Genomic DNA, 22,646 nt, shown 5'->3' on the forward strand with positions numbered 1-22,646 from the left:
ATCAAAATTTCCCGTACAACTAGTTGACTCATACAAGTACCTAGGCATAACAATTTCTAGCGATCTTTCTTGGATCTTGCACGTTATTAACTTAATATCGTCAGCAAACAAGATGCTAGGTTTCCTCAAGCGCCATCTTCACCATGCGCCAAAAATATCAAGTTATTAGCTTACAAATCGTTCGTCAGGTCCAAACTAGAATTTGCATCGCCAATTTGGAATCCTCATCAAGCTTACCTATTCAATGCCCTCGAATCTGTTCAAAATCGCGCTGCTCGCTTCATTCATTCATCGTACTCTAATGACATCATCGTTTCCTCCTTAAAAACACCATCCGGATTATCACCTTTATCGCTCCGCCGTCGCATTGCCAGCCTATCTTTATTTCACAAATTCTTCCACAGCCGTATGCACATCGCACCTTATATTCTTCCCCCAGAACGCATATCTCATCGCACCAGCCATCACCCACAAGTTGCCCGTCCACGCTCACGCACCGTCACTTTTTCTAATTCCTTCTTTCCTCGTGCAGCCGCAGACTGGAACGGCCTTCCAAACAACGTTGCCATCATCACTTGCCCAAGTCTTTTCGCTGAAAATGTAAAAACTTTCCTGTTATTGTGAATATGTGCTTTTAATTGTTGCCACCCCTTATGTAACACCCCTCTTTTGGGGCCTTTAAGGCAATAAAATGAAATGAAATACATATCACGGTTCAACTTCATCTTCTCTTTAGCAAATGTGCTTGCATTTATTCTTCATACGGTTAACAACTGTGCTAGCATGATGCGACTCCCGTTACCGTCGTCCTCGCAACTGCAGCTGCTGAAACCGCATAACTCGGTGCGGAAAGTTTCACTGCTCTCTGTCCGGACCCCGTAGAGTATCTGTTATGGGTCCAATTGAACTTATTTTTGGAAATATCGTTGAGAGTTTGAAGGATGCTTCACTCCCGCCACCGGTTGGCCCGGTATTGCACTGCCTCCGAGATCGGCCTTGTCTTTAGCGCGTCTTTCCTATCCTGTCTTTCTATCCCATCTTTCAACTCCCCTACTATCTGCACGTGGTAGCGATTGTGGCTCGGCTTGAGCCAGTGGGCAGGCCTGTGCACTTTCCTTTTCTTTCTTCCTGTCAACAACTTCTCTCTCTCTCACTGCTCTCTCATTGGACACAATCTTTATAATGACCAAATAAGGTCAATTACGAGTTGAAGCTACGACCTACCAGGTGCTACCTGGCAACCACGTAATTGCCAGCGCAACTTTTTTATTTATCTGCTGTGCTTCTTGTTCTTATGTTTACCGACTGAGCAAGCATCTTTCTACTCACGGTCTCGTCGTATTCGCAGCCGCTGCAGCTTACTCCGCTTAGCTCGATGCGAAAAAGTTTCACCCCACTCTCACTGCGCATAATCGTTGTAAGGACCCAATCAGGTCTATTGCTGGTCTGAGCTATTACCTACTAGGTGGTACCTACTACCTAAGTACCGTACACACTTCTCTTTAGCTACCGTGCTTTTACTGCTAATGTTTAACTACTGAGCAAGCATCATTCGATTGATGTTCTCGTTGTCGTGAGAATCACTGCTGCTCAATTCGCTTAGCTCGGCTCGTACATTCTCACTGTGCTCTTATTGCACACAATCTTTCTAATCACCAAATCACAGCAATTGCCGGTTGTAGCTGCAATGTAATAGGTGGTAACTGGCTGCCACCTAATTACCACCAACTTCAGTGCTTTATCTACAGTGCTTGCAATTCTTATTTTTAACTACTGTGCAAGCATCATTCGAGCCACATTCTCGTTGTCCACGTAACGGCTGCTGCTCAATCTGCTTAGTTCGGGGCTGAAAACTCTCACCGCGCTCTCACTGCACACAATCTTTCTAAGGAGCCAATCACGTCAATTGCGGGTTGGAGCTAGGGCTTACTAGGTGGTACCTGCCTATGACCTAATTGCCACCCACACATGTCTTTAGCTACCATGCTTGAACTTCTAATGTTAAAGCTACTGTGCAAGCAGCATTCGACTCACGTGCTCGTTGTCGTGGCAACTAATGCTGCTCATTCCCTTTTGGTTGGTTTATGATTTATGGGGCTTTAACGTCCTAAAGCGACTCAGGCTATGAGGGACGTCGTAGTGAAGGGCTCCGGAAATTTCGACCACCTGGGATTCTTTAACGTGCACTGACATAGCACAGTACACGGGACTCTAGAATTTTGCCTTCATCGAAATTCAACTGCAGCGGCCGGGATCAAACCCGCGTCTTTCGTATCAGCAGACGAGCGCCATAACCACCGAGCCACCGCGGCGGCTTTCATTTCGTTATGCTCGGAGTGGAAAGTCTCACTGCTCTCTCATTGGGCGCAATCTTTCTTATCGTAAAATAACATCAATTGCCGGTAACAGCTACGACATGCTAGGTGCTGCCTGGCTACCACTTAAATACGACCCCAACATTTTTTTCATTATCTACTGTGTGTGGGGTTCGAAGCTAGACAAGTGAGGCAGCATAGCTCAGACGGGACGGCTTTATTCCGTGATAGCGAAAAAAAAAGGAGAATGCGCGCCGGTGGCTGGGGCAACGCTCTGTAATAAGCGACATTATCGCAGTGGGCAAGGAAAAACGGAAAGAGCGTAGCCGAGGCGACGTGGTCACGCGGCTTTGATAACGCTTCGCGATATCACATCCATCCGCACTTATTTACAAGGTTCAAAACAAAGTACTGTTCAAGGCACATAGCGGTCGGGTGGTCTCCTCTCTCGATTTTGGTATCGCTGTTGTGCAGGAGTTGCATACTAATGGCGGGCTTGCACCCCGGCCTGTTGACGGGGGACCGTCAGGTCTCCGCTTGCTCCTCAGGTTGAAGGCATGGCGCCAGAGGAGCAGATGTGACTTCTTCCGAAGCCACTCGGATGATATGGTTCTTGTGGCAAACCCACTGAAACACACATCGAGGAGTTAAACACTTAAGCGGTATGACAGCGAACCACTTTGCGCAAGAATAGTCACTGAAAACCATTTTTTTCCCGCGTCAGAAGTTCCTGACCTTTACACTATCACCAATTTTAAAGAGTCACTCTTTGTGATGGCGTGACTTACGCCTTGAGGTTTAGTGAAACTTCTTAGCAGGCCCTTGATTGTATTGAATGCTTGTCAAGATCTAACCATGAACGAACACGTCTGCCAAGCGGGAGAAACGCAGGAACTTCACCGGTGGTTGTGTGAGGGGTGTTGCGATACGCCAAAAGTAAGTAAGCAGTATCTGAATGTAGCGGTATGGACGGGTTCTTGCGCAATGCTGCTTTGAGTGATTGCACAAGGTGCCCAGCTTGTCCATTGCTGCTTAGATGATACGGCGCTGTGCGGACGTGAAGGGTGCCAATGCTGCTCATATAATTTGAGAACGCGCCCGATATGAATTGTGGACCCTTATCCGACACAAGCGTGTCTGGAAAACAGAAATGACACAAAAGTTCATGAAGACAGTCGATGGTTTTCTTTGCGAATGCATCTCATCTTGCACACTTCTGATCATGATGATGGATTTTTTTTGGCGCAAGGGTGTCTATGGCCAAAAAGCGCCATGACACAAGGTATTCTCGACCTCTCAAGGTGGGGTCAAAAACCCATTTCCCAAGCATTTCACCCTAAATAAGCCGAGCACCAGACCAGAGGAAAGCTTGTACTCATTGTGTCACCTGTGGGTGCCCGGCGGCACTGGGGATCGAACCGCGCACCTCCTGCATGTGAGACGGATGCTCAACTACTCGGCCACCGCTGCGCTCTCGCGCGCTCTGGCCACCATGGAATGAACGTCAGTGACTACCAAAACATCACAACTCTAAATGGGCCTGCGAAGTCGACATGAACTCTTTCCAAGGGCCGGCTCAGCCACGCCGATGCATGAAGCGGGGCAGGGCACGGCATGTTCCGCTGCGACTGGCATGATTGACATGAACTCACCTTCTGTTCGATGTCTCTATCAATTGTTCGCCACCACACGTATCTTGTAGCCAACTTCTTCGTACTGACGATTCCAGGGTGCCTCTGGTGCAGCTCCTCAAGCATGAACGACTGGAAGCACTCATGAACGAAGACACGAGCTCCCAGTACCAGGCCTCCCGGCTGAAAAGACAACTCCAAACGTCTGTAATAAACTGGCTTGAGTTCGTCATTCGGACGAGATTCGACCAGCCGCTCAACACGTACTGCAGGGCTACTTTGAGTATAGGGTCACGACTAGTCCCGCGTGCTACGCCACGACAGTTTACTGGAAGCGAGGCGAAACGCAGAACGTAGAATTTATCTTCAGGTGCTTTGTCATCAGAGCCATGAAAAATGACCTGTCAGCAATTATACAACCGATTTTTATGCCTCATGTGACTTAAACACCAACTACACGTCGCAGTCATCGTTCGACTGATTAAACCGAAACAGAGTCAAGAATAAATGCATATATAAATTATTTAGTGGTCGTACATGTGTAGAATGTCTAACGCACGGCTTGAAAGAAGAAAACACAGAAGCAAAAATTGGGTACCTATAGTCCTTTAAATTTGGATGCCTACTCAATACTTGATAACGGAAGTGCTGAAAAGCACACCAGGTGGGTTGAAAGATTTTTCCTGCAATTGGATGATGTGTTCACAAAATGTCTATAACCTTTAGAAGATTCACAGGTTCTCACCAACAATTGCGCTGTACAGCCGTAGGTTCTTAAACGCTTGTTTTTCTCCCCGCCCCTCCATTGTGTACCTGAGGGCCACACGAGTCTTCACTACGGTTTTCGTAAAAAGTTTTGTAGCCTCATCCGATGTCTCACACCGAATGAGTGCTACCTTTTTTATCTCAAATAGATTATACAGAATATATAAGGCGAACTATGCCATGAAAACCATACAATGAATCTTTAATAAAACTCTCTCCTCGATGAACCATGTGCATGTCAACAAAAATCAGAAGTATGTAGAATAGGATCATACAGAGGATTCAAACAGACCTATGATCACAGTTGTGTGACACAGCCTAACGAGAACAAGATTCTCTGTTTTCTTCTATACGCCCATCTTTGCATCATCATATTAACTTCCTTTTATGCATGACTCAATGGCATAAGCTTCCCAAAGAATAAGATAAGAGGGAAAAAGTGAAGCTATTACTTTAAGGCCACCTTGAACCATTAAAAAATTGTAGTCAGGAGCTACATTAGTGATGTATGCACATAACCCTCAGCTGCCACTATGCACTGCCAGGTTAATGCTTGTGCTAAATTCTTGTAGTAGGCTAAATATTATCTACAGCAAATCCTCTTTCAACTACATTTGTACAAAATGAAGCTTTCAGGTCTAGAAATTAAAACGCAACACGAGGCAATTTCGAACTTCTAACTTAATCTGAAGTGGACTCACTATATGTGGACGGCTCAAAGTAAACTACACCTGACAAAACATTTTGCATCAAAATTGTATTAAAAGGAATCAATACGTTGCCAGTAGTTCATAGGCATAATTGAAAGAAATGTAATGTACCCAGTCGAAAAACATCATCCCGTTTCTGGTGTTTACACCAAACCGGCTTTACAGACACAGACTGTGGTGGGACACGGTGTAGTGTTTTCTGGTGTAACCGTCTCTGGTGTTCCGATCAGACCGGGATTTCAGACACGGGTCCTGATGTGCCGTAGTGTGGTGTGTTTTAGTGTGTTCTGGTCTGGTGTTCTATGCTGTGACCCGGTTGTCTGATGCCGGCTCTGGTGTGCTTTGGTTTAGTGTTTCCTGGTGCGCTCGGTGTACCATTCTATTTGGTGTGGTTCGTGTACCGTACAATGTCTTGATAGAGATGCTGTCAGTTTGGACATACTATTGTGTGCAAAATTAAGAGATCCCTGAGAACACACGCCAAATGGTGTAAAAAGGCAAGCACTCCTGATGTCGAGATAGGTGCACTAACATCCACCAATCTCGCTGCGCCTGTCTTATTGGAACGAGCATTTCATCAGGTGGCACTTGCACGCAGTTAGGCATACTGTGGCACACACTGGCAGTGTCATAATTTTTCACATGATTGTACACTGGAGCATGCACATAACCACATCATTTCCGTTCTTGCCGAAGCTGAAGAGCAAGCACGTATCGTAAAGAAAGAAAAAATGCTCACATTCGCTAAAAATTAAGCATCGTTAGCTTCATTGGCAGAAAAAATTGGCAGTGCAGTCAAGATGGAGGCCCCTTGCATCATAGTAGCGTGCATCTTTTCTGACAAAGTCGAATATGTTGCATTTCCCCGATAGCAGCTTGACTCCAGCTGTGTAGCCACAATGCCTGAAGAACAACAGAACAAGATCACGAATTTGTGTTAAATACACTATGATAATCACAGCGCAAAGACAACTAGCATATACTGATATTAAGTTTAGCTGAGTGGTGCAAACATTTACTAGACATTCAATATTACTCGCAATTCCTCTGCAGTAAATCAACTGTCTTCTGGTTTATAGTAAATAAATGCTACACACATAAAACACCCCACCTGCATTAATTTGCTTGAAATAAGTTGCTGGATGAGCTAGTATTTCATACTTTCATTCACACAGGGTGACGATGAATACGGACAAGGGGGAACACGCCGAAAACGCTCTAAGATGCCTCCCCCGTTGCTCCTCTTCGTCATCATGCTGTGTGAATGAAAATGTGAATTATTGCGTTAAGTGTTTTTCTTTTGTATTCATAGCTAACGGCATATATTTACACCATAGCTGGGTACGCCTGCATCATAACCTAAATTCCTATCATATTTAAGCGTTGAAGCTGATATTGAGGATGACAGTCCTTCTAACACAAAGTCAAGCTTTTTGAGACAATCAAGAGCACTCTAGCATCTCGGGTAATTTCATTCATTACCAGGCTCAGAGACTCTAATATTTGGTAACCTAGAGAAATAAATTGATATGGAAATTCTACTGCTGCAGAAAACAAAATTAAGAGGAATTAAGGAATTAAAGAAATGATTAGAAGGTGCCCATAAAGATGGCACAAGAAGGAGATAAGGAAGGGGTAGTTTCATTAAAAAAATGTATTTGATGCTAGTATATTTCAGGGTGACAAAATTCTTGTATTGAGACTTTTTATGCACACATGGTGCAGAGCAGAAAAGCACTGGCTGGCTGCATCAATTTAGAAGACCATTCCTCTTAATTTCTTCCTATTTTGCCAGCAAAGCATAAAAAAGCCGACTGTTAAAATTTATTTAAAGCTCAATGCCACATACAAACCGACAAGGCTGGAATGTTAATGATTCGAACGGAAACCTTAAACAAGACGCTCTGAACCCTGGCACTGGTAAGACGCAACAGATGTGCAAAAAAGGCTGCTAGAATATTTTTCCTGCTGATTGTATTGAAATCAAAGCTGCCTGAACGCACATCAGTTTTGCTTTGGTATAGCTTCCTATACACATCCTGAGCCTCTGGTGCAATTCACTGCACAATATATGCAGGCACTTGCACACATACAAAATCCACAGTAGATTGTGAGTACTGTGCACTACCCGCTATGGTGCCTAGCACTCCCTGTCCTCCAGTGAGATGCACTTCTTTCGGTGAATCAACGCGTTAGGGTTCCAGTTACAAAAATGTGCGAGTTGATTACGATACAAGTGAATAAGCTTAACCACTCGACTAGTTCTAAGCAGGCAGATCACTTGCAAGAGCCGCTTCTCACAGCAAGGCAGATAACAATAACGGCTTCAGGACACTGCAGTGGAAGGCTCCGAATTAATTTAGACCAAGTGGGGTTCTTTAAGCTTAGCTGACATTGTATGGCAGACCGGCGCTTTTTCCAAAGTAGCAGTGTTTACTGCCACACATATACATAACACAAGTTGCACGATCTCTCCCAACATGTATGCAACAAAGTATTGCAACCGCTTCGAGCCATCTCTACAGGCCCCACTGGTCCCTCCCTGCTAAGTGTGAAAAAAGTAGCTAAGATATGTTCTGTCATATTCAATGCCACAAACTATTTTTACAAAGCATGCAGCAAAACTAGCAAAAGACAGCTCAAGCACACCAACGCTTGAGTAAAACGTAGCCAAAAGTTTTTTACATGTAAACTGAAGTAGCCGAAGTTAGAACGTGACTTGTAAAACTGTATGCATAACAGCTCGACAAGAGAGCAGAGAAGGTAAGGGCAAACAGGGGCTCATTATGGGCGACATGATGGACTCTAACAGTCACTTCCATCATGGCATCTGACAGTTAAACAATAGGCCAGCTAGCATTCAATTCAAGCTTATTTTCATGCAAAATGCTTTCAGTGATGGCTACAAGTTATAACATACAAATTTTCGTCGTTAAGTACAGACAACCAGAGGATTCATGGATGATGGCAAATGTGGCGGCACCCACGAATGCCCATACTGAATCAGCTTCACTTAGGCCTCAGCACTTAAAATTCAAGCTTCAGGGCAAATGACTGCTAAGTACCATCAGTCTTCTGTTTCCATGGCATGAGAAGTATACACTAAAAGTTGTTCATTATGGGTAATTGCACTGGTCACGCACTGCCGCACTGCATATAGAGCCTAGGCTTTTAAGCTGCTTTTATCCTGACACGAGCTAACTACACCCTTCAATTAACCTCCTGTAAATAAACTTTCACAAGAAGACAATATCTACAATTATTTGGTCACGTCATATATGTTTTTCATTATCCTTTCTATGGCGCTTTGATGTTATAAACCACTAACAAACCTGAGTCGTAATTCTCACATACACAGATGAAGTGACTATATGCCTGTGAAATAAATCCAGATAAAGCTAGCAATTACCTCTCAGTGCATCCATTCTTCACTTCAGTGAATTATGAAACATCACTCGAGCGTACAAAAACACACGACCAAAGAGAATAGAAACCATGTACACCGGACATACATTTTGTGCGCTGAAATGATGTCTCATAATTCTGCCCAGAACCAACTATCCCCGCCCTATATGCTTAGCCTTCTGGAGCACCTTTTCTTTGCCTTCCGCTGTAACGTCCTGAGCACTTGCCACTGAAACTGCATTGTACAACTGCTTCTGTTGAGCAGATGGTAGTAGGAGTCATCTTGTGGAATACTGCAACATTTGGGATTCCCTTCATGGTGTCATACCTTGTCTTTCTACCTTGAATTCTGATACACCTACAGGAAACAGAACATGCGTATAAAAATTCTTAGCCATATTAGCAGCGAGGAAATATTAATTGTAATTGTACACTTCACAGCGGCTGTATGCTTTAACGCCCGTTGAAAAAAGAAAGTAAGAAACACATTTCATTTATTACCAACACAATACTTATACCTGGACGTTGATGGTTTATGCAATAGTGGTGAGTTCTGATAGCAGTGTGAAGTACAAAAGGCAACTGTCTGCTTTGCCTTTTAGAATTTGCACATTTAAATGCACATTAATTGAACAAAAATTGAATTCATCTCTGAAAATCGCGGAATAGTATGTGTGGCAGTAAATACTGAGTAAATAGTAGGAGCACTGCCAGTGTTTAAATCAACACGCAGTGACTACTAAGAGCAATTTTCTAATTACTGTTCTTGCCCATGCTCTTGTCAAGCAAGGCACTCAGGCCGGTTGACCTGCAGTAAAGCTAATATGTCCTCAACATACTGCCTAGTTAGCAAATGTCTTGCGGTCAAAATTGAACGAAACATTGCTTAACGTTTTTTGAGCTGGAAGCGCATAAGCTATTGATATAGTCCAAGGCAAACAACTTAGTGTCTTAGAATAGCGTTCAGCGAGGGGACCACACGCAGAGACATTGGAGTTGCCACTGTTTCCTTATACAAAGTAATGCAGGAGGTCATGGCCTGTGGTGTTCATGCTAAAAAATACAAAATATAAATAGACACAAAACTGAAATGCAAAGAAAAATTAGAGACAAGTTCCGTCATTACTCCTTATGTGACACCAGAGAGTACAGGCTCATAACGAAGTAGTAAAATGGTCATTTTGAAATTTTGCGCAATCATCAAATTATGATAAGCATAGTCAGTATGCCTTTTCTTCACATAAAAGGTTTCCAGCGGCTCCGGTGGACTTCAGTTTCTCTTTGGTGCAGTGCCTTTAAAAGAAAGAAATTGGTCAAGGACCACAAAATGGTAATAAGTGTGCATCATCACTTTCATTTCCATGCTTCTTTACTTCTTAACACAACCTCCCGTATGACCCACATGATTTGCTGCAGGAGCAGAATTCCGGTGTGCACCATTCACATTCCATGAAGGACCTGGTTGCCTTTTTCGAGAGTTATACTCATTTTCACAATGGAAGTGCCGTTGAGCGACATTGACAGCAAGCAATAACATCATTCGAACCCAATAGCTTAATGAAATTTTCAAGTGGTAATAACATTATGCTTGTAAAAAGACAACTTCAGGCATCAATACCCATCAAAGTTGCCTTCAGATCTCAGCTTAGGGTGGTTATTTATCATGACCAATTGTCACGGCTGGTACATTGTGCTACCTACTTCAATGATGAAGGCTCTCACAAACTATCCTTCAAAATCTTACATATGGCATAAAGGCTGAAAAGCAAAACAAAATGAAGGACCACTGAGACCTGAAATTATTCCATACTTGCACCAATATGCACATCAAAAAGAAAGCTGACAAACGTCACGAAGTTATGCTGGCATTTTGGCCCCAGATGCTTGCTCATTTGAGCCTAAGTACCCTAACGAAAGCAACAAAAAGAGATGAGTCTTGATGAAGGCATAGTAATCTCCCGTAAACGCTCATCAGCAGTGAGAAAAAGAAATTCTAACCCCTCATAATAGTACAAAAGTCCGCCAACGGGGCCACTTTGTCGGTAACCAACAAAGAGACCATGTACAAATTATACACTGTAAATGCATAAACTCTACATGAGAGCAAAGAAAGCCCTGCAATTGTGAAACAAATTTGTGTCAATGTAAGATTATTGGCAACAGTAGGCATCACCATTAATGGCATATGCCAAAAAAGAAGAGGGCACCTAAACGATGCTCTACAATTTAGAATTCAGTCTTTTAGTAAACTATATTTTGTCTAGTACCATGAACACCGTCAGAGGAGAAGGCAAAAATGAAAGTAAAGCTGCCAGCTGTCATGAAGCCTGCCACAAAAAAAAAACTCTAAAGAGAAGTGATGCACAAACAAAAAAGAAGGGATGCACTACGCGATGACACAACACAAAATAACAAAGGAAAACAGGGCACAACCAATCAATGAAAAGACATCAACAAAAAAGGCAAGCAGTACTAAACACTGCAACCTCTGCAAATTGAGAACAATCAAATGTGCAACACCTAAAAAATTACTCTCAAGGACTATAAACACGTTATTTTGGTCACATATTTTTAAACGCTGCATAAGACATTAGAATACGTAAATCCCGAAGTGGTATTTGCCTACTATTAAATAATTGATAATTACATTTCCTTCCCTCATGTTGTTTAGGCTTCATCAGCCGAATGATGGCTGTGATGCCTAGCTGGCCTTTAGGTCTGCTGAGGCATGGAAAAGTCTACAATATATACGTTGATATGCAATTTTATTTCACTACAACACCTAAAACTGCCTGTTTCAAAAGCTGGAATGAGAGCAAATGCCATATCACCAGTTAAATTACCAGTTTTCTTCCTTTTGGCATGACCTGAAAGACAACTTCACGTCGCAGCCATCGTTCGGTTGATAATACTGAAACAACAATGAGAAAGACAATTATAAAATATTTACCTGTCATAGAGCAAATATTATGGAATCGTCCATGCACAGTAATGCCTAAGGCATCATTTGAAAGTAGACCCAAGCAAACATGTGGTGTCCATAGTATATGCAGTTTCTTTCAAGCTTTGTTTAACTATGATATGAGGTAGCATGCCGAAAGGCTGAGTAAGACAGGTCACTACAAGCTCTTAATTTTCTGTAAGTTTATTAGAGCAAGTATATTCACTGAACTTGCACAGTGTCATCACCAAGCAAGTTAAATGGCAAAAAAATCAAAGCTCACCAAGATAATAACCGAGGTAACAATTTATGGTTAACATTCACCTTTTTCATTTAGTACTTTTAGCTTTTTTGTGCAATGGCTGCAATGGAACAGACACTGAAGAAGTTTGCAAAAGAGGGTGCTATTTTCCACTCAGATCTAGAGGCAATAAAAACAGTGCAACTACAGTGGGAGGTTCGTTTAACAGTACCTCTTGCTGGGCTAGTTGGTGCAACATTGTGTAACAAAAGTAAAAACAGCGCTAATGTTTACACAAACCACACAGAAAGAACAGACAGGACGGATGCCATGCTGTCTGCTCTTTCTGTGTGGTATGTGTAAAAATAGGCGCTGTTTTTACTCTTGTTACACAGTGAGAGGCCGCATAAGAGAAGCTTACAAGAGAAGCTGTCAAGTTCAATTAATGTTTGATTTTTGAGGCACATTCATAGCTGCACTATATAACACAATTCATATTCTTTCCACGAAGTGAAATAAGACGCTTTTGCTGGAGCAGTCTCTGAGGAGTGCCATTTGTCACAAGCATGACTGCAGAAGGAGGACATGGCTATCCTTCTGCTATAATTGTCTATGAGGGGCGCCATAATGAGATGGGTACTAGAAAAAAAGGATAAAAGCAGTGTTGTCGTGCTGTAATATCACCTTAAAATGCTGCCCTCTAGACCATTACTTCATCTTGGTGTTTCTTAATCCTGGCTGCACTGAAGGCGGTCTCTAGTGACCCGAGAACAGCTGGGGAGAGAAAAAGAGAGAGAGATAAAGTGGTTGAGCTGAGGCTATGCCAGTGTGCTCGTTTTTGCTGTGTAGCCTTGGAGCTGAGCGGCCAGCTCTGGACTCAGTCGTGGTATGAGGGTGCGGGTTTCCCTTCTTCTTCCACCCTGTGTGTTGTGCAGTCAACTTTGAAGTTTTTCCGTCTCGGCTTTAAGAAATCGTGTTAATGATTCTTGCTAAAAATCACCACGAAATTTTAGGAATGACCGGAGAAATGTTCCAGCCACCACTAACAAGAAAAGGAAAATTGGTTGCTTGCTTCGAATTCATACACTCCCTACATTCTAGTACGGGGAGTCTCAGATTCCTCGTTAGTCTTGGTAGGTGTTCTGACGCCACACTGTAAAAAATTTTTTCCAAAAAAAACAGACATTTTCTGGCAGCTGTCCTGCCAGAAAATGTCTGTACAGTTCTGTTTTCCGTTTTTCAGTTTTTCGGTTATTTTACAATGTTAGATTTTTATCATTTACCGAAAATCCCTGTAAAATTTCTGTGAAATTTCATTTTCTGTTTCAAAGCAAGTCTGTGATTTTCAGGTTTTTCTTTCTCATTATTTACTGAAAGCTTGTAGAATGTCTGTGAAATTCATTTTTCTGTTTTCAGTTATTCTGTTATTTTACAGTGTTTCTTTTCTGTCATGTACAGAAAATCTGTGAAATTCACTTTTCTGTTTTCAGTTTTTCTGTTATTTTACAATGTTTCTTTTCTATCATGTACAGAAAATCTGTGACTGCAAATTGAGTTTAGTTGTCTGTTTTTGGCTGCCCTGTTAATTTACACACAATTTTCTTTTTGGGTTGCAGAAAATATATTTCAAATTCCTGCAATGTTCTGTTTACTATTAGTTGTTCTTTTATTACAATTTTTTTCCCCGCACAAAATACGGTTTCTGTGCAAGCACAAGGGCTCATTAAATTACAAATACGATCTTTGCGTCGTTTATAACAATGAAAGTGTGATATTACATAATTCGTTGCTCGAGAGAAGTTGCGTGTAGTAATTTAAGAATATCTAAATATGAAACGTTTGCACAACACACTGATTTTCATCAGTATAGCATTGCCTGAGAACCAAAAGCCAAGCAGCTTGATATGAATGAACACTTTATTAAATCGAAAGTCACATCAGCATCAGCAGTCTTCTATAGCTCGAAAACTATTTCTGAGCCCAACATAATAAAATGTTATACAACACAAGCAACAGAAACTAAAAATCTAAAAGTCAGTCTTTCAAAGCCGTTACGAGTGCAGCCACTCTTGGTGACAGGCAGTGCTGCTTCCCGCCATTCTTTTGCACCTTTGTTCCTCTTGCAGGATTAATACCTGCAATAGCCCTGAAACAAAGAGCCACGAGCTATCACTGACAACCAGGCACAAAAACTTAATTTTTATAGTTGAAAGACAAAAATATATTCGTTCTACACTTGCACAACCACTCTGACAAGGGCGGATGTGTTAAAAAAATCAGGTCTCATATATGATCCGCTACGTAAGAGGGGTAAAAGCTAAGTAAAAAAAAACACTAATATCTTACCTGTTCCCACCCAGAAATAAAACTCTAGCTTTGTGAGGCGTCACTTTGCTGCTCAAACCTTCTTTTCAAGCTCCTCATAGCGATAAAGTAGCAAGATTCGTTTTATCAACAACCACAGATCAGCATGACTCACAGGCAGTGCTGGGCGGAAAGAGCATACGATGCTTCTACAATGTCATTGTTTACGAGGCATGTGTTGGATTTTTCGATCATACAGGTACCATTGGAAACAGAAGTATCTAGGATGCTACTGAAGTCATTTAAGCACCTTGCTTCTCAGTGATCACCTCATTTTACTACCACATATTGAATGACTTGAGATCGACTTTCATCTCCACAAGTGAGGTTTTGATCCAGTGGGTAATGATAAAAGTGTCAGACTCGTTCGTAGCTTATGCACCCTAGGAACTCATAGCCACTACAGTACATGTGGCCCTATGAATGAGGAGGATTGAACGGATAAAACAAGGAGAAACGTGCTTTAATAAAACGTTAGGTCTCTTTTGCCTACCTTGCTACAACGGTTTGCCATGTCAGGACGCACCCCTCTCTCATAAAAAACAGCCTGAAATCCGTACCCCGATTCCATTACCTTAAGTGTGTGTGTGTGTGTGAGATGCGGCAGAAAAAGAGCGGGAGAGACATTTTTTCCTTCCGATTGATATTTTATATACAGGGTGATTTTTGTCACTTTTGAAGATATGTTTTAAATACTTAGCTACGTCGGTGTGGTCTTCTGAGCTGGACTGTACAGCAAGGCAGACATTAGGTGCCTCAAATGTATCTGTAGTTACATAATTACTTTGACTGACTTTTCTATTTTTCATCTCAGAAGCAAGGTAGGTTATGTTGCAAAATTGATGGTCGTCAACTTTGAATATGAGCTGTTTTTAAATACTCCTAAATGGCAGTATCATTCCAGACATCGACCAACAAAAATACACATACGAAAGCTCGTTGAGTCAGCTTTCCACCATTGCATATTCATAGAAAAATCGCTTCTCGCACTTCTAATGCATGCAGCAAGTACAGGCACAGTTAGTGTATTTTTATGATGCATAAGTTAACTAGATTTCGGCAAGAATACGATGCGCAGTTACGGCATTGTATAGATAGGTAAAGTGGGCCAGCCAATTGAACAAGCTTTCCTTTGAAATACATTGCCGAGTAACAAAATTTAAAAATAAGCCTAACCTTCGATGTTGCCAGATAAATTTTGCAAATCAAAACCTTCCCTTTAAAAAGCAGAAATAGTAAAGTTTGTTAGCTAATTTAAGCTGATTAATCGTCTAATTATTCATCCTTATGAAGTACATAATGTCCACTTTGCAGTACAATCCAGCACAATAGAAAGCACCGGCGCATTTCTCACACTTTTTAAAATAGAAGGCTGCAAAGGTTAAAAAAAATTTAACGTTTATAATACAGTTGCGTGCTTGTCACTTGCATTGTTTTTGGTGTTGTGCTTTATTATAACAAAACAAACAAAATACCTGATCTCAGACATTCACCTTTACTAGAATGCATCCTTGTCTGTATGCTCTTGCATTAGCCTTCCAGCAGAACTAATAGACAGCACACAGGCGTGATCCCAAGCTGCTGCTGTACTGTTAACTATAGAGATAAAAGGTTTCTTTATGACGTCTCGCTGTTTGACACATATTTTCAAAAATGAGACTGGATAATGAGGGCATGTTATTACGTCAGTCAATGGTAAATCAATTATTAATTTCTTGTACTACAATGTTGCTAAAACTCCCTACCTTAAAGCAAATTTTCTTCGCTGCTGCTCCTATACTACAGCACACTACCAAATATCTTTAGCATTATTGTGTCCCAGTGCTAGTTCAATGCCAAACTGAAGAAATGCCAACTTTCACCTCTATAAGCAAACTTCATTGACAGTATGATATTCTCGATGAACACGCACACTGTTCAAAAAGCTTTTCAGTTGAAGTGCATTTTCTTCACGTACACTCAGTTTAGCAGCGTAGTAACCGCTTTTCTAAATAAGGTTTTGGAAGATTGGCAGCCTGCAGTATGCATTTGCACAGGGCGTGCTGTGACGTCAGGCAAGTGTACAGGTGAGTGAACATTGGCTTCAGTTCTTACCTCTGTGTGAATTCCAAGCACAGGCTCGTCTCCTTCTGGTACTGGATGTTAAAAGCAAAATGGGCAAAGAACAGCAGCTTGAAGGCCTCGTCTGGCTTCGATGCATGAAGGACTGGATGGGTGTCCACGCAGATTGTGTATGAATTAGCAGTGAGAAAAGTCCATCCTGGAAAAGAGTTGGAAGGAAGCATTATTATTCGCTTTGTCCTTCTGTTTTTATTATGTCTTTCAGTTCCACGTAAAGTCTCTTTATTCAGAGGGGTGGGTCCATCACCATTAGGTTTAGGAGGATAAGTGAAAAACGAGGAAGGGATAACGACGAAGATTGCATTGACCTATATATGATAGGCACATCGAGCCAGCAATACTCATTAAGCATTTCAATCAGCGGGAAGTATCTTTTAATAAATTGCATACATTTGTCTAATATAATAAAGATTTGCATTTCGGACAAGGTAGCACCATATAGTGCATTTTTCAGCAATTTTTTTAAGAACTGCCCCTTTAGTCAGTCATCAGTATCTTACCTTTCACGCAGATGAAAGGACAGCTTGGCAGATCCCCCAAGTCATCGTCGCTGGCCATCTCCTTATATGAAAAATCCAATTCACATGTGCATTAGCATTAGAATCAGTCAATGGCATGTAATAAAAGAAACATGTTGCCTTAAGTCCTCAACACAGACGCCATTTCACTTAAATATGAGTTACCATTGCGTCGCACGCTAAAACACACCGCAGCAAGTCTGCTGGCTTTGAGGATAAATTTTTGTTTATGGGCAAGGTTGACATAAAACTTCCAGATTTTTCTGTTATCTCAGTACAAATCTTAGAGACGTGGGTAAAACAATCACTGCACTACTGTTATAAAAGGCAGTGCTGACTTGGTTATTGGGAGGAATAAATTAATGGGACACTTCACATTGTGCATTAACGTGCGACGACTGCAAGGAAATAATGCAAACTACATTTGTCAGTTATTACCTCTGTTAGCTTGTAGAACAGCTCTTTGTCTTCTCCGAAGATTGCGAGCAGTAGTAGTGGCATGGCTTCGTATTCAACTGCCATTGACTTCCTGTTAGTTTTGGCAGCTTCTATTTCTTGGAGACAAGACTTCACACATTCTTTTTTTACTTGGCTGTGTGCGTAACGAAAAACTTGCCGTCCAACAGTCTTTAGTCGGTCATCGAAAGTCTTTGCAACATTTGAGCCTAGCAAGATGTTTACGTGGTTGGTCAGGTGCTTTGCCTGAAACAGAAATGGCCAGCTTCGCTCAATGTCTCGAATATTTTTGGATGCATTGATAAGCTGACGTTGTGATGCATAAGTCTCTGACATGAGCTGTGCAACCATGGTCTCATCTGGAAACGCAAGCCTGAACTGCGACAGCAAGTCGTCTTTTTTCTTCTCCTGTGAGTCAGCAGTCTCGTCAGATGGAAGCTTTGGTTGCCATGCCACACACCCATATGAGTCTCTCTGAATCTTCACTCGTTTGACACTCAAGTCCAGTTCATCGTCCGGTTCGAACTGATGTGGCTGCTCAGAGCTTGGCCTTCGTTTGTTGTTAACACAGTTTTCAAGTTTCCACAAGAGTGTCTCAATACCCGAGCCAATTACTGCCCCATTTAGGGTGTCCTCGAATGTCTTCGGGTAATGGCTCACAATTTCAGCTGCGATGGCCCTCAAGATCTTGCGACCTGGCTTCCTGTTTATGGCAAGAATATGGTCACTCACAAGTCGTACCATTTCATTCAAGTCGCTCTTTACTGGACGCTTCCCTTCTTGGCAAGCCTTCATAAGCTGTGGTGGGAAAACCTCCCAAGGTGTAGAAAAGCTTGCACACTGTGTGCTTGTAGGCGATTGAATGTCGTTGGGAGAAAGTGACACTGGTGGGTTGGGCGTAGCCGCTGAGTGAAATCTTTCAAGAAGAATCCTTCTGCTGATGGGCATTAAAAATTGCAAATCCTCTTCAACCACATACTTCAGATGTTCCAGGAACTCTACACCACATTTCTGCAGCTTCTGGACTGTCAGCTCTACAATCTCCTTGTCCAGGGCTGGCAGCCAGTTGGAAATTCGTTGTTCAAACTCCATTGCAGCTATCTGAAACACAGTTCAAACTCCATCAAGTAATCCATGCTTCAAAACAAAAACAGGATAACTGCAGCGGGCAAGGTTGTACTGGATTAATGGTGTGTTGTCAAGCAAGCTGTCGAGCTCAATGCACTTGATTGGACCGTCATTACTTAAGATGTTAAAATACTGCATTCCTGGTTCATACGATGTACGAACAGTTTTTACAAGAAAAAAATGCCGGGCATCTTTTGACAGGATCAGCTGTATTTCCCCAAACTTTAGTTCGCCGTTCTGCCGTGACATTACAACTAGCATTTTGCACTCATACAACAGACCCCGAATAGTTGCTCGCTGTGTTGAGAAAATTTCCCCTTCATCAGAAACAACTTCCCGAACTTTGTTCTGAATTTCAGGACTGCAAAGGCTGATCATGAAAGTAGATGCATTGTCGAGAACGTCAGTACTGCTTCCTGAGTTCTTGTAAGCTTGGAAAAGCTGATGCCGCTGAGATAAAGTCAACGTCAAATTCTTGAAATTTTGACAATTTCTAGCACATTTCTTGAAGTAGCTGTGTTTGCTCTCGCATTGCATTGTCCACAATCTGATCAGGGGACCAAACTGCATAATAAGCATTGGATAGTGAAGAAGGTAATGGTGTTTTGGCCTCAATGGAATATTTGGGAACAGAGCTGCTCTGCTTGTCATGTAATCTTCGATGATATCTTGGAGCCTCATAGCCATTGCACTTGTAACTGCTGGCGCAGTAACTAAAAGAACAATTTCTGACAGCAACAGAACCTGCTTCCAGACCTCATTCTCTGTAGACTGAACGGAACCGACTAGGAAGAGGGGAAGAAAACGAACCATATTCCAGTTCTGAATAGCATGGCCTCCAAGTGATTTCTTTACAGGAACCTCACATGGTCTGTCATTGAGGTCGCTGTGCTTAAAAGGAAAGCCACCTATACGGTTATTGAGATCCTCTAGAGAAATCCACTCACAAACTGTGACAAAATATTGTATATACAAAGAAAGGTCGAATGACACTATGCCTTCAAAAAGATCGTGTGCCAAACAAGGGGGAAGCCCTGGTGCACAAACGTCGAAATACTTCAGATCGTTGAACAAAGACCTAAACTTTACTCCCTTTTCTGCACTTAAGGAACTATCGGCTGCTAAGGTTAGGACAGCACTGTTGTAATTGTCTGGTGTTCTCAGCTCGAATACACCTGACAATGCAAGTGGAGAAAAGAGGTCTCTTCTTTCCGCCAAACAAAACCTGCAGATGTGTGTTGCATTGCTAAAGTTTTCAACAAAGCCACCAATTCCATGGCTTCCAAGATTGTCACCGAGGATTGCGCACACTGTGCCAATCAGACGTGTGCCCTTTGTAGTGACGACTGTGCCTGCTTCGAGCTTTTTCAGATCATCAATCAGGGGTGCAAATATTTTGTCTTGACCAAAGTATTTAAAGTAAGTCTCACTGCAAAGCAAGCAGAGCTTGATGGAGTCAGTTGAGCATCTCTTCCATGAATAAAGATTGCCAAGAATTAAATAAACTGCAAGCAGCTTGTGCTTCTTCTTCGCAGAACCGAGTGGGTTTACGACTTCGAAAGCATCCTGGAAAAGAATTAGCTTTAACGCTTTTGGATGATCCTTGTAAAGTAAAATAGACTTGAAAACACTGCCATCGGTGAAGTCTTTCATTACTCTGTTGGTGTTTGGTAAGAGTTCATCACACTGCTTAACCACAGCTTCATTTTCTAGCATGGCCTCCAGTGTTTTTAATACTGGCACGTAATAGAATGTTGCATCCCTATTTCTTTTGTTTCTTCCCAGTAGTATTGTAACAGGCTCCACAAAGAGAAAGCGTTTCTTGAAATGTAAGTTACGGGTGTGCTTACTGCGGAACACACCACCCGGATCTCTGTGAACAGCTAAGACAAGATCTGCTTCAAAAGCTTCGTCGATTATCTTGTCAACTTCTTCACTGCACACAACATGTTTGAGCCTAGCTTTAAGAATGGAAGTCATCATCGAAACATTAGCGGTCTGAATGTCATATATAGCCTCTGCTATCAGCTGCACAGTGGATGAAGGAACGTGACGCTCTGACAGCAATCTCAGGTATAGATGAGCGAAAGCATCAGTAACATCGTCACTGCATGTTTCCTGGCAGTCTCTGGGGGAACCTTCATGAGTACTTGCAATTGGAGCTTCTTCAAGCTCGTTGTCCCAGGAGTTCTCAGCAGACTGAATATTTCCTTTGACAGCTTCTGAAGCAATTGCACTGACCATAGTTTGAACCTGCGATTGTGGAGCTGAGTTTGTGGCCTTTACGTGGTAGCGTGAAAGGTGGGAGGAGAAAGAAGCCTTGTTCTTGTACGCTTTGCTGCAGTTCTGAAATGGGCACTTCACCTCTGTCCCTTCTGTAATGTGACATTTCAAGTGTGCCACAAGAGATTTATAATCTTTGCAGAGCTGAATGCAGGCATCCACAGAGCACACGAAGTCACATCTTTGAACAGTTATAGCACTGCGGCTTTCGCCTTCTGCACGTCGTGCTTGTCCGTGTTCATGGCATATGTGGCTGTACACGCTGCCGACTTTACGGAACGTCTTGCAACAACTTCGAAAAGGGCACTTGACGCGGAACTGGTTCACATTTTTGTGCAAAGCGATGTGCTTGTAGAAGGAAGAGAGGGACGAAGTAATGTTGCTGCATATGCTGCAGGAGTACATCGCTGAAAAAACCAGAATGGAAATAATTAAATTTTTATCCACATAACTTTAAGATTGTTAGCTATACAAGGATAGAAACTGGGAGAGTATGGGAGATGTGCACTTAACCTGCGCCACTAGTTCTTGCCGCCACAGCAGGAAGTAAGCCACCTTTCTTATTTTTCGGCTTTAACGCGTCGCCTTAATTGTACATTTTTTGTCGATCGTGATGCTCATCCTTCCTGCGCTACCACGATTGTACATACGTTAGATAAAAATTGCCTTGAGCTCAGTATGATCAATCATTAATTGGGAGACGCCTCGCATGCTGACTTTCAACCAATTAGTATAGCAGCACCGTAGATACTAATTTGTACTGTGAACAGCATGCATTTGAATACATAAGCTTGAACACACCTGTACTGAACATGGTAGAAGTCGTTTTCTTTTTTTATACTGAAACCCAAACAGTGCCTTACATAGGAGCTGTTATTTAGGCTTGTTCTCTGATATATGCATCTGTCACGCAAAGTAAATGAATGATCAGTGTTAGCTAGTCCACGTTGTACTTCTATCGTCGCATTTGCTTTGAATACCGCAGCCATGCACTAGTGCGTGATGATTGCGGTTTTATTTTGGCTTAGTTACAGGCTCTCTTGACTGAGCTGCAGCGTGATTGCGGATGCCTTAAGTTAGTATCTACTACTTTACAAAGGCCGGGAGCCTTCCGCTCAGGTTGTGAATGCATTTCTGCCAGTTTTATAGCGCGAAAGCACTAATCCGGAGGTTCCTACCCCAAGAAAATTCTGCTCTTGCTTACTTGTGAAGCAGCTGCATAGCAGCAGCTGCATAGGAACACTATAACAGTTAGCCAAGCATAGTGATGACACTGTGCCTATACATGATAGCCATAACCAGGGTCAACCATGACCCGAACATGAGTTAACTTGGAATTTGGTGCCCGGGCCACCGCCAAATTTCAGCATGGTTCACCCAAAAATTGACCTCAGCCAAACTGGACCAAAACTGATTATAAGTAATCAGTTTTATTCAATACAAGTATATTTAGTCCTCTGCAATGTCCAGTTCAAGTACTGTTAATTTGATTACGTTCGGAGAATTTTGGTTATTTAAGTCACTAATTACTCTTCACTAATTAGCGGTCACTAGTCAGGTACTACTAACTGTTAAATTATTATGTCAAGTTCAAGTACTGTTGATTTGGTGGATTTTCTGGTAATTTAATTCCCTAATTGCTTTTGACTAATGAAGGGTCACTTATCAGAGGTCACCATTTCTCCTTTACTACCTCCAGGTCAAATACCGTTTGTCTGATTACATTCGGAGCATTTCTAGCCATTTTATTCACTAATTGTTTATCGCT

General features: G+C 42.2%; 1 protein-coding gene and 1 long non-coding RNA gene across 2 annotated transcripts; both read right to left on the bottom strand.

Moving 5' to 3' along the window:
- Positions 1–2,568: 2,568 nt before the first annotated feature.
- On the bottom strand, positions 2,569–4,275 carry LOC144104569 (uncharacterized). The gene is made up of 2 exons (XR_013308576.1): positions 3,968–4,275; positions 2,569–2,942 (listed from the first exon to the last, which is right to left on the bottom strand). It is a non-coding gene; the product is annotated as an uncharacterized LOC144104569 (long non-coding RNA).
- Positions 4,276–14,042: 9,767 nt separating this feature from the next.
- On the bottom strand, positions 14,043–18,559 carry LOC144126178 (uncharacterized). Its single transcript, XM_077660171.1, has 4 exons — positions 17,450–18,559; positions 16,994–17,054; positions 16,467–16,632; positions 14,043–14,154 (listed from the first exon to the last, which is right to left on the bottom strand). The coding sequence occupies exons 1-4, from the start codon at positions 18,557–18,559 to the stop codon at positions 14,043–14,045; spliced, it is 1,449 nt and encodes a 482-aa protein (XP_077516297.1).
- Positions 18,560–22,646: the final 4,087 nt, after the last annotated feature.

The sequence above is a fragment of the Amblyomma americanum genome, chromosome 1 (assembly GCF_052857255.1).
Source record: "Amblyomma americanum isolate KBUSLIRL-KWMA chromosome 1, ASM5285725v1, whole genome shotgun sequence".
NCBI lineage: Eukaryota > Metazoa > Arthropoda > Arachnida > Ixodida > Ixodidae > Amblyomma > Amblyomma americanum.